Source organism: Sarcophilus harrisii, chromosome 2, assembly GCF_902635505.1.
Source record: "Sarcophilus harrisii chromosome 2, mSarHar1.11, whole genome shotgun sequence".
In the NCBI taxonomy this organism is placed as follows: Eukaryota; Metazoa; Chordata; class Mammalia; order Dasyuromorphia; family Dasyuridae; genus Sarcophilus; species Sarcophilus harrisii.
Genome location: NC_045427.1, coordinates 578618840 through 578639396, shown reverse-complemented (window position 1 = coordinate 578639396; position 20557 = coordinate 578618840). Strand labels below are relative to the sequence as shown.

Sequence of the window (20557 nt, the reverse complement as noted above, 5' to 3'; positions counted from 1 at the left end):
TGCCTCTTCCAAATGTCTGTTTCTGCAGATGGCACAACCATCCTTGCAGGCAACTTGGTTTTCTATCTGTGCAGTAGTAATAACAAATATGCTAGCAAATCAGGCCATTTGAAAAGTGTTGGCACAACATACTACTGCCTGGTCACAGGTTCTCCATTTTTATTTTCTATGTTGTCACTGATTGCCATAGAATTGATTGTACGATTTAAGGTCTGAAATTATCATAGTCAATAGTACCACATAACTCCTTCTTTAGGGAATAAGGAATCAAAACAAACAAAAAAAACTAACATCTTTATGAACTCTACTGCTATATAACACTGAATCCACATTAACATACCAAAAAGTCACCAGTTCTAAGTATTCCTTGAACAGAAGAATTCTTGGAATAGGCTTTTCTGAAAGATTTGGTAATGTCAGAAACTAATCACTGGCCCCAAATACTCAGTGAATAATACAGTTATCATCTTTCTATAAGGTCTTCCAAGAAATTTTAGCAATAGGACACATAGAGGAAACCATATTCTTACCTTACTAGCTATACATTGTAGGTCAAATCCTTTTATTTGGGAATTGCAATCACTGTTACACGACAGTAGAGATGAAATCTTTATTAATTCCAAGAATGAACGTGAGATTGGAGACTAGAAGCTGGGTTCTTTGTGGCAAAAAGTTACAGAAAAAGTTGTGTTTTTGTGTTGTCCTTCAGCAACATCACCAAATATGTGAAATCAAAATGTTAGTTAAATAGAATTTGTATTTTGAACATTTACTGATTCAAAATGTAAGCAGAAAAACCACCTGCTTAGCTGATAAATGAGATGATCTCTCCATTTCAATGCATTAACCTAAATCACAACATAATGGTTTTGATATTAACTTTTTTATTTTTGTATGGGACTTTAAATAAATCTTTGCAATGATTTAATACCATCAATATACAGAAGACTGTGATTAAAGTGGAACATTAAATGAAAGTACATTGCTCAGACTACAAAATTAAAATACAGAGACCTCAAGAATCAGGTCACTTGAACATGACATCATCACAAGACTAGAAATCCAAAATGTACATGTAAGATTTCCATGATAGAAAACTTAACTCAATGCTAAATACCCCTCAATCATGCACAATACAGACTATATTTTAAAAGAACCATTTTTTCTATGTCATATGTAGCTGATGCATAAAGTAGAAACAGACTTCCATCCATAAATATTCCAAGGGGTTTGTTGAGTATTCTTTGTTTAGGCTAACACTGCTCTGGGCTGCTCAAAAGTTAATCCTTAAGGCAAGTCTTTCTGTGTATTCATCTTTCCCACAACATAATTATATAGATTTTGTTAGTAATTCAGTGAATGGAATGTACATTATGGTATACAGAGCATTTGGCAGGAAGACAAAACACATTAAAGCTAAAACATTTAAGTATCCTATTTATAGAAATGAAGTCACATTTTAATGTATATAAAAAACTATGAATTGATCATTTCATTATATAGTTAACATTTTAATTTTATGATAAATACCATTTTCACATAAAAGAAAAAACTTTTACAATTTTAAAAACATACGTAACTCTCAAACACTAGATAACTGCAAATTCATCTTTTATAACTGTAAATTCATCTTTTATAACACGGGAAATAATCAGTTTGATTTTAAGCAGCTATAATATAGAAATTTGTACAATTGCTTAAAATAAAGATTTTTAAAGTCATAATTGTTTCAAATGATTTCAAATTACACTCCCTAACTAAAAACGTCAATGCTCTACTTTCTAGTCAGCTAGAGTGTGATATTTTAATGGCCCCAAAGACATATTTGATTTTCAAAATATTCCTGTCAATTATAAATTTAAGTAAAAAAATCACAGATGTGCTTCAGAATTTGAGAAATAAAGCATCAAGAACAACAAAGAAAACAAGATATCTTAAGGTACAGAAAAAAAAAATATTTTGAAAAAAATATTTACAATGGAAAAATGTCGATATCTCCCCTCCCTTGCTGCACTCCCTCCAAAAGATCTATGCTGCTAAACAGAAAAATTCAAAGATGCTCATCAATGGCAAAGTGGATTTCTGAGCTATGAGAATCCATGATGTTCAAAAAACAAATGTACCAACCAAAATAATTGTAAGGGTGATATATTTTCAAGGCAAAAGAAAAAAAGGCAAATGATGCTTTGGTGAATCAGACTTATTAAATATATTTTTCTTCTAGGGATCCTAATTTGGGGTGTGTATATGCCCATGTGCATATACGTGTATATAGATACATATATGCATGTATGCATACATGTTTATGTGTCAACACACACATATATATATACACACACACAAGCACATACAGATCTAAATATACAGTGCAAAAGAATTCTAATTTTCCCTAAGAGCTTTCACTATAGTTTCTTAAATATTCCAGACCCTGTCTCTTGAACCCTAAGTTCATAAAATAAAATAAAACATTTCAGGGATTTTTAAGTCTTTCCAAAATTTTATAAACCTTTAATATAGTCACAAAATCTGAAGTGTTTCATATTTTTCACATAATAAACATAGAATACAGAAGTTACTCCTAAAAAGTTAAATCCTTATGTAATATTCTACATATATAGCTTTATAACAAGATAAGACACCTATACAAGTACAGTTTACAACTTCTGTAAGAAGATACATTTTTGAAGGCATCCTCATCATTCTCTGAATTATGACTATGACTAATGATAAGACAATTTAACCATCTACCTTCCTGTCAATGCCAAATTTTTATGGTGTGCATAAACTTGTTATTCTTCAGTCATTTCAGTCTTAGGCTGTTCCAGTTCATTCAGTAAATCTTTACCGGCTGCTCCTGCTTTCGAGGCAAAAAGGACAGCTCCCTGTTTAAAACCAAGGTTCTTCAAACTTCGGGCATAATCTGCATATACTGCCAGAATTAGTTTTTGTATAGACCAAGGTTAAGGAAGGAAGTAAAAGGTAAAATGGGTTCACCATTAAGTTCTAAACCTTGGAGAAAGGCAAAAAGCCTTCAATGATTGTGCATTCTGTAATCATCATTTTTATTGCAAAGAACTCTTTGATCATTTGGCATGTATAGTGGCATAAAAATAAGAGATGATAGTGAAAGATGATTTAAAAAAAAGAGATTATATCATTTGAAGTTTGGCAATTCAGATGGTGTGTATTGTGGCATTTTATAGAGGAAATATAGACTACATATCAGATACTATGATGATCATTTAAAGCATAATTCTTAGAAAGACTAGAAACAATAAGCTGTAATGAACAAGATAATCTGCCTAGTTGTGTTTTATGCACTTTATCATTTATACAGATGAACACTTGCAAGAATACTTATTGCTAGAAACATTCTTTTACCATAAGAATGCCTGCCATTTGGAATAAGATTCCTGAATTTAAAGTTAGTTCTCTCAGGAATAAATACCCACTGATGCCTTCACAGGCTACACCTAAGTAAAACTTGGGAAAAGAAACAAGTGAACACTGAGAATGCAGGATAATAGACATTTATGAGTATATTTCAGTTATATTTTAAAAGTGGGTTAAAAAAAAAAAGAATAGGAAGACATTTTAAAGCTCCAGAAAGTGGTGTTTTGCAGAAGAGATCTGTATTACTCATGACATTTTATATGTCTTCTCCAAAAGATCACAATGCCATGCAGTCAAATACTGAAAGTAAGACAAGAGCTGGAGTTTGGGGAAGTCAATGTTTTAGTTTCTCATAGATACAAATCAAACACCCTCTATCTACCAATTTCTGGAGATGTTACATCCAAAAAATTCTAAAAAGTGAAAAAATACGTTGAGAAAGACAAGAAAGTACTACTATTCTAAAATATTCACATAATTTCCATCTCAGAGGGAAAAAACATTAAAGTGACTATAGCAGAATAAAGAAATTAAACATAACTCTAGAGTAGGAGAAAATGAATAATTGTTTAGCATGGCCTAGAAATTTTCAAAACATCGTTACCTTCTCAAATTCTTCACTATTTGGGATATGATTAACTATAAAACATCTTATTTATTCCAATATTAAGAATAAAAAGTAATGGAATATATTTCTCAGAAAAATACATGAAGCTTCCTTAATCAGAGCTATTTATGTATGATTTGTTTACAAAAGCAATAAAACCACACAATCAGCCCCACAGTCAACCCTTCCTCTATATTTCTTTGTCTACTTTCTCTATTTTTATGTTAAAACAAAACCAAAACAAGACCTGATCCCTATATTTTGTTGCTTCCTGCAAACTTTTTTTTAAGGCCCATGTGAGAGGTCCCCTGAGTAGCATTTTGAGTCCATGTGTGTTCTAGTGTTTTCCTTCTCCAACTCTTCCCATGAAGAGCCAAGGTTTGGGCTCTAGCTACAGTCAGACTTCTCTAAACCAGACCTGGGCATCAGTACACTGTGTGCCGTCCTCTCCTCCCTCCCATATAACTTATGATACCAATTCTGAAAACAAAAAATGAGCAGCAATTTTCATTTCTATCACCCCCTACCCACAACATAAACACTCCAGTACAAAGGATATTTGTGTCTTCATTTATTTCAATTGTGTCATACTTTATACAAGCTTCAACAAATAAGGCAGCTCTATCAAAATACCTCATACTGTCAAATAAAAAAAAGGGGGGGAGGAGTTAGTATTCAACTTGAGAACTTTCAGCTAAGAAGTGTAGCGAGATGGGTGAAGTCAGAAGACGATCATGATCCCACATACTTATACAAAGACTTTCCACCAATCATTTCTGTGAATGGTAACGCTACACAAAACTTTGGTTGTTTAAGTGAAAACTCTTTTCCTTTACTCTGTTTGGGGGAGGTCTTCACTATTCACTATTCTTTAAGCAAGAGATGTTTCTTTTAAAAACTATTAATCAAATAGTTTCTCAGCCCTCTCTTAAAGCCTAGAATGGAGAATACCATATTTTATAAGAATTTCTCAAGTTTCACTTAATAGGCCAGGGAGCATCAGTCAGGACTTCACACAACATAAGCACTTAATATGTGGCTCCCTCTACTGTTGACTCAGAAAATAGTTTTTGTCCCCAAAGCCAAATGGGTCAGTATCAGCGATGGGGATGGTTTTATCAACAGAAAAATAGTAAAGGAGACACCAGCTATCTTCCTTTGCTACTTCATCCTAAAAAGAAATAGGCCTTTCCCTCTGCCTTGGAGCTGAACTAGGTATCTTTCATGAATTTTTCTCAATTAGAATGTGAGCTTTTGGGGACTTTCCCATTTTTCTTTCTGTGGTCTCAGCACCTGGCACTCAGTAAATTCTTAAGGAATTTTTTACTTTTTTTCATAAATGTGAAATGAAATACTCCTACTTAAGAATCCAATAAGAGTGCCACATTTTCTCCAACTTAGTTTCTGTGTAGTTTGCTTTAATCTCCTAAATGTAGTTACTTCTGAGACAGTATGCAGCAATGAAGGGTTAGTTCTCAGAACCAGAAAGACCTATGGCTCAAATCTTCCTGACACAAATTGGCTGTTTTAATCTAGGAAAGTCACTGAATTTATTAGCTCTCTAGGCAACTGAGATAGAGAAAGGGCCAGTCTGAATTGCCAGAGGGTGCTTCCTCACCTGGGCATTGCCAATACCAATGGAATCCCATTTGTGTCTACCCTATACTATACTTCTAAACACTACAATACACAGTCTTAATAGAAATTGTGCTAGACTTGGCATCAGTAATGAACTTAACTAGAATTCTAGTTCTGATCCAGATTACGTCATTTATCTTAAGTCTTGGATCAATCCCCTTGTCTGTAGAATGGAAATTATAATAAAAGATTTGTAGAACAAATCTCACAGGATTCTTTAGAAAAGTGTATGAGCTTTAAGGTGCTAAAGAAATAGATGTAACCTCTTAATTTTTATCCAATGTGGACCAATTTTTTTCATTATCAAAATATTTCTGAATTTCAGTCATATTTTTCAAAATGCTTTTTTATATACTTAGATTGTGAAGGAAAAAAACTTCTGAATTGAGATTTACTTGAAAGTAAACTTCAGAACCCACACCTACTAAATGAGCAGTTATAAGAATTGACACTCCTGGATTTACCTGTGCAACATCTCCACCACTCTTGTAAAGCAGCCTAGGGACAAAAGGACCAAGATGGCCTTTGATTTCTGATTGACTTGTGGAGAGCAAAGATGATCAACCCATCGTTTCAAAACGTCAGCACATTCTTCTGAATTTAAACGAACCTTTATAAGATGTCCAAAGTAAAACAAAACAAAAGGAACAAGTTATTTACATGAAACTAGATCTCACTCTAGACAACTACAGAGAAAATAACTGGTCTTCAATCAAGTTCAGTTTGCCTCCATTTCATTATTATTCTTTATTGAAAGTAGTGACAATGATACCATTTCTGAGAAATGAAAGGCACTTTTATAATCAGAAGAATACAAGAGTTAGGTAGAAAGTTGCTAAGGATATAATTGCACAAAATACTTTTGGCACTAAATGTTTCAATATCCCAAGTCAAAAGCTTAATGAATTTTTATGGATAACAATTTAAGTTATTAATTACTTACTTTTGCAAGCCAGGCCGCTCGATTCCATTCACCGTATGTCTGTAAATAGCGGCAGGCATCAGCAGCTTTGTCTATGAGACAGAGTAACTGAACTCCCTCTGAAAAATTAAGTTATAAGAAGAAATCAGATAAAAACTTTCTTAAAATTAAAAAGTTGTTCCTATTTCTTGGAATAAAGAAAATTCATTTTATGTTAAAAAACCAACATTTTGCTAGATTCTAGGGGCTCATGTAGCTCACTTTAGTTTTCATTTTAAAATTTAAAGACAAGGTTTGAAGAAAATTTCTAGAATAGTATCACTGCCTGAAGCAACTGAAAAAGCACAAATATGGATGGAGCCTATAAAGGTAAAAACAGAAGACATCAGAATAGCTGTTTTTCATTTACAAATACGTATGAATAATGAGTTTTTCTAGGATGTCTTTTTGTTTGTTTCCCCAAATATATAAACACAAAAGATAGATTAAAAAAAAAAAATTTTAATCGAACATTTTTGCCACAATCAAATGTATTGGTTTACAAGATTTTTAGGCTGTAGATCAATGGATGAAGGACTATATATGATACATACACACACACACTACAGCTTACCTGCCAACTTGCCATTGGCTATCATATTGGTAGCAACCAACTTAATGGTACTCTGAGAAGGGCCAGATGAGGTGACGGTTGTCACCAAACAAGCTTTCAATGAATCACAGTAATAGTGCTGATTATCTGCACTGGTTTCCAAAAGCAACTGTACAGCTCTGTCTGTCTAATAAATAAAGAAAAGATTTCTCTAAATACGAGAATTTTCCTAGCAATGTGAGCTTTCTTACTTAGAATTAAATGACTGTTAAAGAGTCTATCTAAAAGAGAACTTTTAAGTTTTAAAACATTTTCTTTATCAAGGTAAAAATGGAAGTAAACATGGTATCACTTATTTGAAGTTCATGAATAAATATTATGCCTAAGTTTACAAAGGACTCAAAAGCAACCAATGTTAGTTTTGTGTGAAAATAATTTAAAATGGAAAGCATATATTTAGGAAATGAACGTAATGTTTTAAAAAAAAATTCTCTTTTTACATAAGAAGGAAAGACTAAAAGCCAAAAGATTTAAACAAATAGTTGTTTTCTGGGGGGGAGGAAAGCATATACTAAGCATTTCTACCACTGATGTAGACAGGCATTTTGCCTCTATTTTAAAATTTTAAGAGATCTGCCTGAGGGGCTACATGCTTGCCTATGGCCAATGTAAGAGATAAGACCTGAAACAGGTCTTCCTGACCCTTTGCCAAATTGTCTCTCTACTTGATTTTGAATAGATAAGAAAAATATCTTTGCATTAAACTACATAGTTTACTTTCTAATAGAACAGAATTTCCACTCATTTTTAATCATAAAGAAAGATATAGTAAAGAGGAGATCTTATCATATCATATCAAATATGTAGGGGTTTATTTCAGGGAAACCCACTTATACTTATATAAACTGATGCAGAGTAAAATGAACAAAATTAGGAGTCACAACACTGAAAAATAAGAAAAAAAACAACTTGGAATGATGTAATAATAACTCTGATCAATGAAATGACCAATCACAACCCCAGACTGATGACAGGGGGTGATAGACCCAAGGTACAAATAATACATTTTTGGAAATGGAAAATTTGTGGATTTATTTTGAGATTATGCTTATTTGTTATATGAATTGTATTTTTCTTTTTTAGCAGGGAGAGGGGATAGAAATGTGATCTAAATGATGATGTTGCCCCGCCCCAAAAAAGCTAGTATTCATATGGTGCTTTTAAAATTTGCAGAGTATTTTATTATTATCTGATTTCATCTTCACAACAAACTTGTAAGGTAGACACAAATAAGGAAACTGAGACTGAAGAGGTTAAGTAATAATTACCATACATATAATAATTTCATATATAATCCTCTTTTCCTATTCTATTTTGTAATGGAAATTTTTTTTTTGGTTTTCAATAAATACAGAATAACAAATTTTGAAAAGTGCAATCTTGAAATAATTTCACTCAACATAAAAAACACTCATAAAATTTTAAAAGTATATATACCTGACCCAAAAGAAGGAGTTGGTCTGCACACTTTCTTGTATGATCATAAGTTGACCGTTTTACTTCTTGCAGATTAACCCTTTCCAGTTGAAATTTCTATAGAACAAAATAATTTACTGAAACTTAGATCACAAGTACATCAGACCATCAATATTATAAAATAAAAATCATAGCACTTAGTAATTGAAACAATTTTATTAAATGTTTCTTTGATTCCTTAACTGTTAAAAGACTGAGAGTATTAGTCCCCATATGAAAAAATTGACTTGTATAGAGTTTGGACATAGGAGACATAAAAATGTTGGGTAAAGCCTTAGTTAGTTCTAGAATAACAATGAAGTTAAAATCAGCAAACTTCAAAGAAGACAAGAAAAGTAGATTTTAATTTAGTGATCTAAAGAAAGAAAACTGCAAGTGTTTCCCTTCACACACTCTTTGGTTCAGCCAAATATACTGTGCAATAAAGCTGGTAACACTGGGGTCAGCTTGTGAAAGATTTTTAAATGCCTATCAGATGAGTTCATATTTAACCACAGATATAAGAGAGAAACACAAAAGTTTATTGGGGAGTAATATGGTTAATAGCATCACTTTGGTAGTTGAGTGGATAATGGATTAAAATATAAAGTGATGAGGCAAGGAACTAACAAGGAGGCTATTATAACAGTCTACTGACAAAGTTATAAACAACAAGATTATAATTTTAAAGAATTTGAAAGAAAAACAACAATACCTGAAAATACGAATTTTCACAGAGTATGTCATAACAAATATCCAGTGGGTTGGTCACCTTTTCCTGAGATAGGGAAATATTATTATCAGTGTCTGGTATGCTCTCCGATTTTTCCTGGGATAAACTGTGCAAATAATGGGCAGCCACAGTCCAGAAATGTAGTTCTGATTCATCACCATACAGCCTGAGAAGTGAAAATCAAAGCCAGGGTACAGATACATATGTACAATAAAATTTCATGAAGTCTCCAGACCACCCAGCAATGTAGGAAGTTACAGCACTCCAGGGGTACGATCAACAGAACTCCCTCACAATATTCAATGGATAGCTTGACATCCACGGGTAGCTATGAGAATGACAAGTCTTTTAAACACATCCTGTTTGTCTGTGGCTGTCTGCCTTTGTTTCCAGGTTTAAATTCTTGCCTCATCTTGTGTTAAAAGGATGCTCCCTTTTAAAAGAGTTCTACAGCTAAACATACATAATTGATTATAATTAATTTACAGTTGAAAAAGTGCAGGACTTGAAGAAAGAAGTGGGTTAATTTCTATCATACTTTCTGGCTGTGTATTTACAAACAAGGAAATTGTTCTCTCTTTAAGTCTTGGTTTCTTGATTTGCAAAATGATGCAGATAATGGAGTTAACAGTACCTATTTTCATGGGATTGTTGTGAGAAGTAAATTTAAAAATGTATAAAAGGTTTTGCAAATCTTGAATATGAGATTTTTAAATATAGAAAACTATCAACTTTGAGTAGATTAATTTCACATTATAATATAGTTTTCCCTGAGTTAGTGGTTACATTATTTATAGAAAGCAGACACACTACTTTGTACTCTGAACCTTATACTGAAACTTTTAAACAAGAAACTAAACTTGCAAAAGGCTATATAGGGTCACTTTTCAAGATACAGATTTCTGTTTTAAACATGATGCAATATTAATGGAAAAGTGGGACAAATTTGAAAAATAAGGTTTGAATCCTATCTCTGCCACATATTACATGTCTAACTTCAGACAAGTTATTTAATCTCTTGATTCTTCATTTTCTAATGTTTAAAACTAGCAGGTTGGATAAGTGGAATTTATAGGTTCCTCTGAACATTACATCTTATGAAATGGTCTTTATATGTTGTTGATAGTCTAGATTTTTGCTAAGAAAGCAATGTAATGTAAATTGGAAATGTAATAATGATAATATAAATAGGAAAAAGAAAATTATCATGATTCTATTTATTCTTTGCAAAAGACCAGTCCTATATTACTCCTGTCATTTGCCTTCTGTGTTGTTAGTTATCCCTTCCACACTGTGACTTATGCCACTGCGATTTAAATTTATTGCAGGTTGGCAAAACGAATAGGAATTTGGGAGGAGCTTTGTGAAAACCATGAACAACATGCAAAGACCATTAGATAAAACAGAGCCTATGACCAAATACTTAACCCAAGTCTTACAATAAGGTACTGTCAACATTCAATAAAAGAAAAAGAAAAAAATCAGACTCCTTCTCTGATATGAAAGGAGGACCAAAAACTTTTATACAGATTTTTCAGCTGGTTGAGTACACCATATCTTTAATCCTCACAATGTGATACGCGATAACTGTACTCTTGTTATCTACTTATTGTTATTTCTTACTACTACTTATATTGCCTAATCTCTACTAGATCCTTGCTAAATCAAGTCATTCCTTTTCTTCCTCCTTAACTGATCCTCTGATTAAAAAAAAAAAAAAAAAGTTAGTATAAGTGGATAGACTACCAGGCTTGAAATAAAGAGAACTCATCTCCCTAAGTTCAAATTTGTCCTCAGACAAATGTTCTTCATAAATAAGACTCTACCTCTGAACTCCATTTCAACACTTATCCCTTATGCCTGGGGTACCCTCTGTATTCATCCATGCTTCTGTTAATGCCTAGTTTCTCTCAAGACTGAATTCACCGCCATCAACTTTTACAGAAGCTTTGCCCAATTCCTTTAATTGTATTCCATTGCCCCAGTCAAAAATCATTACATCCTCTATACCTCTATACATAGACATATATTCGTCTCCCTTGTTATGAGAAGCAGAAATTGTTTCACTTGACAAAATTCAATATTAGAGGAATATGCTGATACAGACAGGCACACTAATACAGAATTGATAGAGATATGAAATGGCCTAACTATTCTGGAAAGTAATTTACAATCATGCTAAGAAAGTGATTAAAAAGCCTTTTCTACTGACTCAAGATATTCCACTGTTAAACACATACCCCAAGGAAATCATAAACAAAAAAGTGCTACAATCACAAAAATATTCAGAGCATATCTTTTTTGTGATAGCATTCAATTGAAAATAAAGTAGACAGTCAATGATTAGAGAATGATTAATCATGATTCAAAAATATAATAGACTATTACTGCTCCATAAATAATGATGAATATGAAGAATTCAGAGAAGTTTCCTATATGATATGGACTGAAATAAGAATAGGAAAGTAATGTCAAAAGAAAAAAAAACCCTTAAAGTAAATGCTGTCTAATAATAATCACCAAGCTTGGCTCCTGAAAAAGGGTGAGAAAATTCACCTATCCTACTTTATTGCAGAGGTCAGAGACTATAGGTACAGAATACTACAAATGATGGCAGACATATTCAAAGTGTTCCTGATTTAACTATATTTTTCTTTTTAAGTTTGTATTAAAAGAGCTAGCCCTCTGGGTAGTAGAAGGAGAGGAGATATTCAGAAATTAATAAAATAAAAATAAATAGCATTTGTGTATAATTTTCTAATTTAACAGGAGGATTAAGGTCTTAACTAAATGAAGGCACTGGGTCAAGTTATACTTGAAGTTCCTTCCAAACTCTGGATATTATGGCTCCTAAAAAAGCTCAAAAACAAATAGAAAATTACTTATTGTGTCTTGCCTAAAGTTTACAGCAAATCCATCAAGCATACAAATACTACCTGGCAACAAGTAGGCATCTCTGCAAGATTGTAAATTCAGGATCAAGTAAGAGCCTCTTCAAGTCACTGCAAATAAGAAGCCAAATCAACATAAGACACAGAATTTGAAGTAAACAGTAGAAAAATAAGAACTGCTGATAGTTACTAGAGATACATTTTTATAGTAAAAAATTCTAAGCAAAATATTCAGTATCTGAGAAACAGACAGAAATTACTATTCCTTAACTCTAAAATGTCAACAAAGCTTAAATACTTAAAGATATTTATAAATTCCATACTTTGCCCACTGAATAACATATCTGGCATGAACATGTTAGGGTGGATTCCTATAAATTACTTCATGGTGCTATGAGATTCTCTTCACACTGGTTAACTCTTGAAATACTTCAAATTCATGATTTTTTTAAAAAATAATTCAAATTATAGGAATGATACAATTACTGACAGTTGTGATTTTGACAATTTTCAGGCAAAGAATATGCAGAGAAAAGTATCGTCAGTATTTATTTTGAAAATTTCTGGGTAATCTGGATAAGAGACAATATTGATACAACTAAATAAGAGTTTTAGCTTTTATTAATCTAAGTCAAACATAGGGGCATAGATTTTTTTAAAAATCTATATTAATTTCAAATATTAGTATCTAGATACCAATATTAATGTTATTTTGAATGATAAAATCCAATAAATCTGAGTATAATTAGTTTACTAAATTACACATATCTGTAAGATAATGTTTATAATAAACAAAGTGAATTCGGTTTTATCTTTACCAATTTTCTATAAATCTATTTCTATGCTGATACTATCAGATCAATTTAATAATGTAATATTAACTTGCTTATTGTAGATTTCTCTGTTACAGCAGAAATATGAAAGCAAACTTTCTTTAAAAAAAAAAAAAGCTGGTTCTCAAGGAACAGATTAGTTTTTATAACATAAAATTTAGGGGGAAAATGACCCTGCTTTGTTCTTTCATAATTTTATTATTCAAACAATATATATTTAAAGAATGCTTACTTAGACAACGAATTCAATTGTTCTTGAAGCTGATTTTTAACATCTTCATTTTCTGGATAATCACTGAAGAAAAGACTTAAAGTTAATGTATTTTCTTACAGTTACAGTTATCTAATTCTTAACAACATATACATACAGATGATCAGTTCATATAAAAGCCCATTTAAGAAAATGTTAACAGCTATTTTCTGCAAGATTTTTATTGGGATCTTGAGTTCACACAAGGCACATGTCTCATGAAAAAGATTCTATATTGACCTACTAGTGTAGAAACAAAAGGAAATAAGGAGTTTGATTTATGATGACTCTGTGCGAGTTTCTAAATTTTCTAATGTTCACTAACAAACTCTATAACGACATTTTAGAATTTTTCCAGGAATGAAAGTTAAATTGAAGGGCCTATTATTTTCTGGGTTCCATTTTCTTCTCTATCTGAAGAGTGGAACAATTATTTGCTCTTCTTCAATTCTGTGATTTGTTTATTTCATTCTGCATAACATTTTTTGTAACATAAATTTAATAGAATGGGAAGAATGACATAGCTAGAAAGTAATCAGACAGTAACAGACAATATTTATTGAAATTAGAGATAAGAAATTTGGGAATTCTTGTTTTAAAATCAGAGTTCAGATTATAATTCAAAATTAATTTTTAGAAATGTTACTGTAGTCCCTAATGAACATTCTGAGTACAGTTTTGAAAAAAAAATTAAACTATTCAACCTTACCTAATTTTTTTTTTAAATATTTTTATTACAGAGACACTAATACATTGTTGGTGGAATTGTGAATACATCCAGTCATTCTGGAGAACAATTTGGAAGTATGCTCAAAAAGTTATCAAACTGTGCATACCCTTTGATCCAGCAGTGTCACTACCGAGCTTATATCCCAAAGAGATTTTAAAGAAGGGAAAGGGACCTGTATGTGCATGAATGTTTGTGACAGCCCTCTTTGTAGTGGCCAGAAACTGGAAACTGAGTGGATGCCCATCAACTGGAGAATGGCTGAATAAATTGTGGTATATGAAAATTATGAAATATTATTGTTCAGTAAGAAATGACCAACAGGATGATTTCAGAAAGGCCTGGAGAGACTTACATGAACTGATGCTGAGTGAAATGAGCAGGACCAGGAGATCATTATATACTTCAACAACAATACTATATGATGATCAATTCTGATGGACGTGGCCATCTCCAGCAATGAGATGAACCAAATCAGTTCCAATAGAGCAGCAATGAATTGAACCAGCTACATCCAGCGAAAGAACTCTGGGAGATGACTATGAACCACTACATAAAATTCCCAATCCCTCTATTTTTGTCCGCCGGCATTTTTGATTTCCTTCACAGGCTAATTGTACACTATTTCAAAGTCTGATTCTTTTTGTACAGCAAAATAACTGTTAGGAAATGTATACTTATATTGTATTTAATTTATACTTAAACATATTTAACATGTATCGGTCAACCTGCCATCGGTGAGAGGGGATGGGGGGAAGGAGGGGAAAAACTGGAACAAAAGGTTTGGCAACTGTCAATGTTGTAAAATTACCCATGAATATAACTTGTAAATAAAAAGCTATAATTAAAAATATATATTTTTTTTCTTTGCTAATATTTCCCAATTACATTAATTGTTTTAAAATTGAGTTCCAAATTCTTGTCCTTTCCCCATTCTTCTGCCACCCATTGAGTAGACAAACAATATACTGATTATGTGAAATCATGCAAAACATATTTCTATATGAGCCATGTTGCAAAAGAAAATATACAAAAAGAAAAAGAAAGTGAAAAAAATATGCTTCAATATGCCTCATCAGTTTTCTCTGTGGAGGTAGACAGAATGTGTGTGTGTGTGTGTGTGTGTGTGTTTTTACCATGGGTCCTTTGGCATTATCTTGGATCATTATATTGTTGAGAACAACTAAGTCATTCACAGTTGATCAGTATATGATATTGCTATTACTATGTGCAATATACTCCTGATCACTTCACTTTGCATCAGTTTGTATAAAACGCTTTGCAGGTTTTTCTGAAATCCACTTGGTTCATCATTTCTTACAGTATAACAGCATTCCCTTACAATCATACATAACAGGGTTTTTGTTTTTGTTTTTTTAGCTATTCCTCAAATTGATAGGCATTTCCTCAACTTGCAATTCTTTGCCATTACAAAAAAAAAAAAAAAAAAAAAAAAAAAAAAAAAAAAAAGATGCTATAAATATTTTTGTGCAGGTAGATTCTTTTCCCTTCGATTTCTTTGGGATATAGAACTAGTAGTAGTATTGATGGGTTAAAGGACATACAGTTTTAAAGCCATTTGGCCACAGTCCCAAATTGTTGTAAAGAATAGCTGTACTAGGTTACAACTCCAGCAATGGTGTATTAGTGTCTTAATTTTTTCCATATTCCCTTCAGTATTTATTTTTGTGGGTGTGTCAAGTTAGCCAATTGGATAGATGTGATGTGGTATCTCAAAGCTGTTTTAATTTGAAATTCTACAGTCAATAGTGATTTGGAACATTTTTTGATATACTGACAGCTCTTATTTCTTTTCCTGAAAACTACCTGTGATATCCTTTGATCCCTTTTTAATTGAAGAATGGCTAATATTTTTTATAAATTTGGCTCAGTTTCCTGTATGTTTGAGAAATGAAGCATTTTTCAGAAAACTGTTTTGTAAACATTCTTCCCCGAGTTTTTTGTTTTCCTTCTAATTTTGGCTAAATTGATTTTCTTTCTGCACAATCTTTTTGTTCATGCAACCAATCCACTTTATTTTCCATGATCCTCTCTCTCTTATGTGGTCATAAACTCTTCCATTTTCTATTGATCTCACGGTAAATTTTTCCATATTCCCCAATATGCTTATATCTAAACTGGTAATACATTTTGGGCTTATTTTGCTGTGCAGTGTAAGATGTTAGTCTAGAATTCCCAATCCCTCTATTTTTGTCCGCCTACATTTTTGATTTCCTTCACAGTACACTATTTCAAACTCTGATTCTATTTGTACAGCAAAATAACTGTTAGGACATATATGCTTTAACATACTTAACATGTATTGGTCAATCTGCCATCGAGGGGAGGGAGTGGGGGGAAGGAATAGGGGGAAGGAGGGGAAAAATTGGAACAAAAGGTTTGGCAATTGTCAATGCTGTAAAATTACCCATGCATATATCTTGTAAATAAAAAGCTATAATAAAATAATAATAATAACACAAGAAAAAAAAGATGTTAGTCTATGCTAAGTTTTTTTCCCAAACAGCTTTCCAATGTTTCCCACAACTTTTGTCAAATGCTAAAGCTTAGATCTTTGGATTTAACAAACACTTAGATTACTATGGTCATTTACTATTATGTATCTAATCTATTTAACTTATCCACTACTCAATTTCTTAGTCAGTACCAGACAGTTTTCAAGATTACTGTTGTAATACAGTTTGAAATGTGGTACTGGTAGGCCACCTCCTTCACACATGAGTTCTTCACTAGCCTCCACTATGATATCAACGATTTCTCCTTCTGACCTCCTAAATTGCCTTGAGCTAGAAAAATGTCTCATTCTGATCTTTTGTTGGCTTTGCCATTTCAGAAACTGATTTGAGGCACTATTTTAAAGTTGTTTGGATTCCCCAAATGATAAATGGTCAAAGAATATTAACAGACAATATAAAAGAATTAAAAGCCATCTATAGTCCTATGAAAAAATGCTCCAAATCACTACTGATTAGAGAAATGCAAATTAAAACAGCTCTGAAATATCACCTCATATCTCTCAGATTGGCTAAGATGATAGGAAAATAAATAATACATGTTGGAGGGGATGTGGGAAAACTGGGACACTAATGTAGTGCTGGTGGAATTGGGAAATGGCCCAACTATTTTGGAGATAAATTTGGAATTATATCAAAAGGGCTATCAAACTGTGCATATTCTTTGATCTAGCACTGCTACTATTGAGTCTGGATCCCAAAGAAATCATAAAAGAGGGAAAAGGACCTATATGTGCAAAAGTGTTTGTACCAGCTCTCTTTTGTAGTAGCAAAGACTTTGAAACTGATAGTTGATGCCCATCAATTGGAGAATGGCTGACCATGTTATGGTATATAAAATTAATGGAATATTAAAAAATGATGAACAAGCCAATTTTAGAAAGACCTGGAAATACTTACACGAATTGATGCTGAGTGAAACAAGCAGAACCAGGAATATATTGGATACAATAACAGCAAGAATGTGTGATAATCAACTATAAAAGACTTGGTTCTCAGTGGTTCAGTGATCCAAGGCAATCCCAACAAACTTTGGATGGAAAATGCCATCTGCATCCAGAGAGAGAACTATGGACACTGAATGTAAATAGACACATGCTCTGTTCACTTTAAAAAAAAATTTTTTCCTTCTGTTTTTTTTTTTTCTCTTAATGATTTTTCCCTTTTGTTCTGATTTTTTCTCCCAACCATGACTCATAAGGAAATTAAAAAAAAAAAAATGTATGTACATGTATAACCAGAAAATAAATAAATAAATAAAGATGTTTGGAAAGGAATGTTAGGAAAATCCAGTTGAGTGATTGCTCTATTTGGCCATCTTGGTTCTATCCCTAAGAATTTTAGCTAACGATTTTAACATCTGTTTTTTTTTAACATAAATAAATCTTTTTTTTTCCTGCCTTATGGAAAAAAATGGACTCAGAATATAATTTTTTTTTGTTATGTAATTTTAAAGAAGAAAATGTCTGTTTCATGCAGACCAGATACATTTTCATTACACCTTTGTGGATAATAAGCAACTATGCAATCTATGTCAAATCTCCACTATCCTATATGTTATGTCTTTGCACTTACTTATGTCTTTGCACCTTCCATATCATTTACCAATACTATAGGTATTAAATAAAGGCATACTTAACCTCAAAACCAATTTCAATACTTTAATATAATATTTTGACATTTATTCAATATTATTCAGTATTTTAATAAGTAGACCAACATTTTTTCTTTAGTCTACAAAGTCTTCACTAGCCCTACTCACTCCATTCCAAGCATTCTAAATCCTCTGACTACTCAATATTATGAATCTACAAACATCTAAGAGCAATACATGTACTCAAAATTTCCACTTAATCTTGTCCCCAAACTTCTATCAGACTATTTTATATTTCACTACTTTATTTTCTTTGATCTCTTTATTTCTTGTAGGCTAATTTTATTATTTCCTTCAGAGATTGAATAAAAGTAGGGGGGGAAATAAAAATATAAAAACCTTACACATGTGAAATGTCCAAAGAATACTGTTCATTCCATGGTTGGTGTAGCAAGAATGCTTTTAAGGCTAAGGCAGCTCTTGGAACAAGGAGATAGGGACACCACACAGGTTCTGAAAGAAAACAAAAGGCTTTCTTTTCCAAATGTAAAGATTATATACAAATTCTTAATTTTAAAATGTATATAGCTTTAGGATGAAAAAATTATTATTAATAGCACCTTGTACACAGTTTTTCTGAAGGTACATTAACATGCTAAATAACTCTTTTCTTAATGTATGTAATCAAACCTTTTTTCTTCAGTGTTGGTGACACATTTATTGTTTTGTCCATACCTGTGTGAACTCCAAATGTAGAAATACCTTTTACTGGTATTTCAGATAATGAAGGCTTATAATCTTTGCCTGTGACAGTGAAAGGTTAAGTAACTTATTCACGGTCATACACCCATGATGTGTCAGAGAGAGGACTTAAATCAAGATTTTCCTGATCCCATGGCCCCTGTTTATTTCACCACACTGTTTCTCATAACATAATTATTACCATATTTTTATATGCTACGATATAGTTAATGTTTATTTTTTAAAAACTTTATAGCAACAATAATATACTGTTGCATATCTCTTTATGAATTACACAGTGCTTTCCTCACAAAGTCCCTATGTAATAGCATATTTCTCCCATTTTACATGAGGAAATTGACTTATTTAAAAGTATACTCTGAGAAATGCAAATTACGACAACTCTGAGATATCACTACACACCTGTCAGACTGGCTAGAATGATAGGAAAAGATAAAGCAGAATGTTGAAGGGGATGTGGGAAAACAGGGACACGTATACATTGTTGGTGGAATTGTGAATACATCCAACCATTCTGGAGAGTAGTTTGGAACTATACTCAAAAAGTTATCAAACTGTGCATACCCTTTGATCCAGCAGTGTTACTACTGGGCTTAAATCCCAAAGAGATCATAAAGAAGGGAAAGGGACCTGTATGTGCACGAATGTTTGTGGCAGCCCTGTTTGTAGTGGCCAGAAACTGGAAACTGAGTGGATGCCCATCAATTGGAGAATGGCTGAATAAATTGTGGTATATGAATATCATGGAATATTATTGTTCAGTAAGAAATGACCAACAGGATGATTTCAGAAAGGCCTGGAGAGACTTACACGAACTGATGCTAAGTGAAATGAGCAGGGCCAGGAGATCATTATATACTTCAACAACAATACTATATGATGACCAATTCTGATGGACATGGCCATCTTCATCAATGAGATGAACCAAATCAGTTCCAATGGAGCAATAATGAACTGAACCAGCTACGCCCAACGAAAGAATTCTGGAAGATGACTAAGAACCATTACATGGAATTTCCAATCCCTATATTTTTGCCCACCTGCATTTTTTTACTTCCTTCACAGGCTAATTGTACAATATTTCAGAGTCTGATTCTTTTTGTACAGCAAAATAACGGTTTGGTCATGTATACTTATTGTGTATCTAATTTATATTTTAATATATTTAACATCTACTGGTCATCCTGCCATCTGGGGGAGGGGGTGGGGGGGGGGTAAGAGGTGAAAAATTGGAACAAGAGGTTTGACAATTGTCAATGATGTAAAGTCACCCATACATATAACCTGTAAATAAAAGGCTAAGTTAAAAAAAAAAAAAAAAAAAAAAAAAAGAGTATACTCTGAATAAGACTCAACCCTCAAAAGTTATAGACCTTATGACACTCTCCCTTGCCTTAAAACTCTCTCCCCCATTTTGTACTACCTTTTAATTCTGAGATCTCTTAAATAAATAAAATGTGATATGACTGTTCATTTTACTGTCCACCAAGACACTGTGACCTTACAACACACCAGATCACCATGATCCTGACTGACCTTCTTTGTTCCCAATCTTTTGCCTTTTGT

General features: G+C 32.5%; 1 protein-coding gene across 1 annotated transcript in view; it reads right to left on the bottom strand.

Annotated features, from left to right (window-relative positions):
- Window positions 1–864: 864 nt before the first annotated feature.
- Window positions 865–20557, bottom strand: part of WDR11 (WD repeat domain 11) — a 68734-nt gene continuing 49041 nt past the window's right edge. The window contains exons 20-29 of the mRNA XM_003755316.4: window positions 18634–18742; window positions 13357–13419; window positions 12337–12402; window positions 9383–9566; window positions 8650–8745; window positions 7174–7339; window positions 6582–6679; window positions 6103–6248; window positions 4560–4639; window positions 865–2947 (exon numbers count right to left, since the gene is read on the bottom strand). Coding sequence (XP_003755364.3) covers window positions 2790–2947; window positions 4560–4639; window positions 6103–6248; window positions 6582–6679; window positions 7174–7339; window positions 8650–8745; window positions 9383–9566; window positions 12337–12402; window positions 13357–13419; window positions 18634–18742 — 1166 coding nt within the window. The 3' untranslated portion in view covers window positions 865–2789. The remainder of the gene's footprint in view (window positions 2948–4559; window positions 4640–6102; window positions 6249–6581; window positions 6680–7173; window positions 7340–8649; window positions 8746–9382; window positions 9567–12336; window positions 12403–13356; window positions 13420–18633; window positions 18743–20557) is intronic.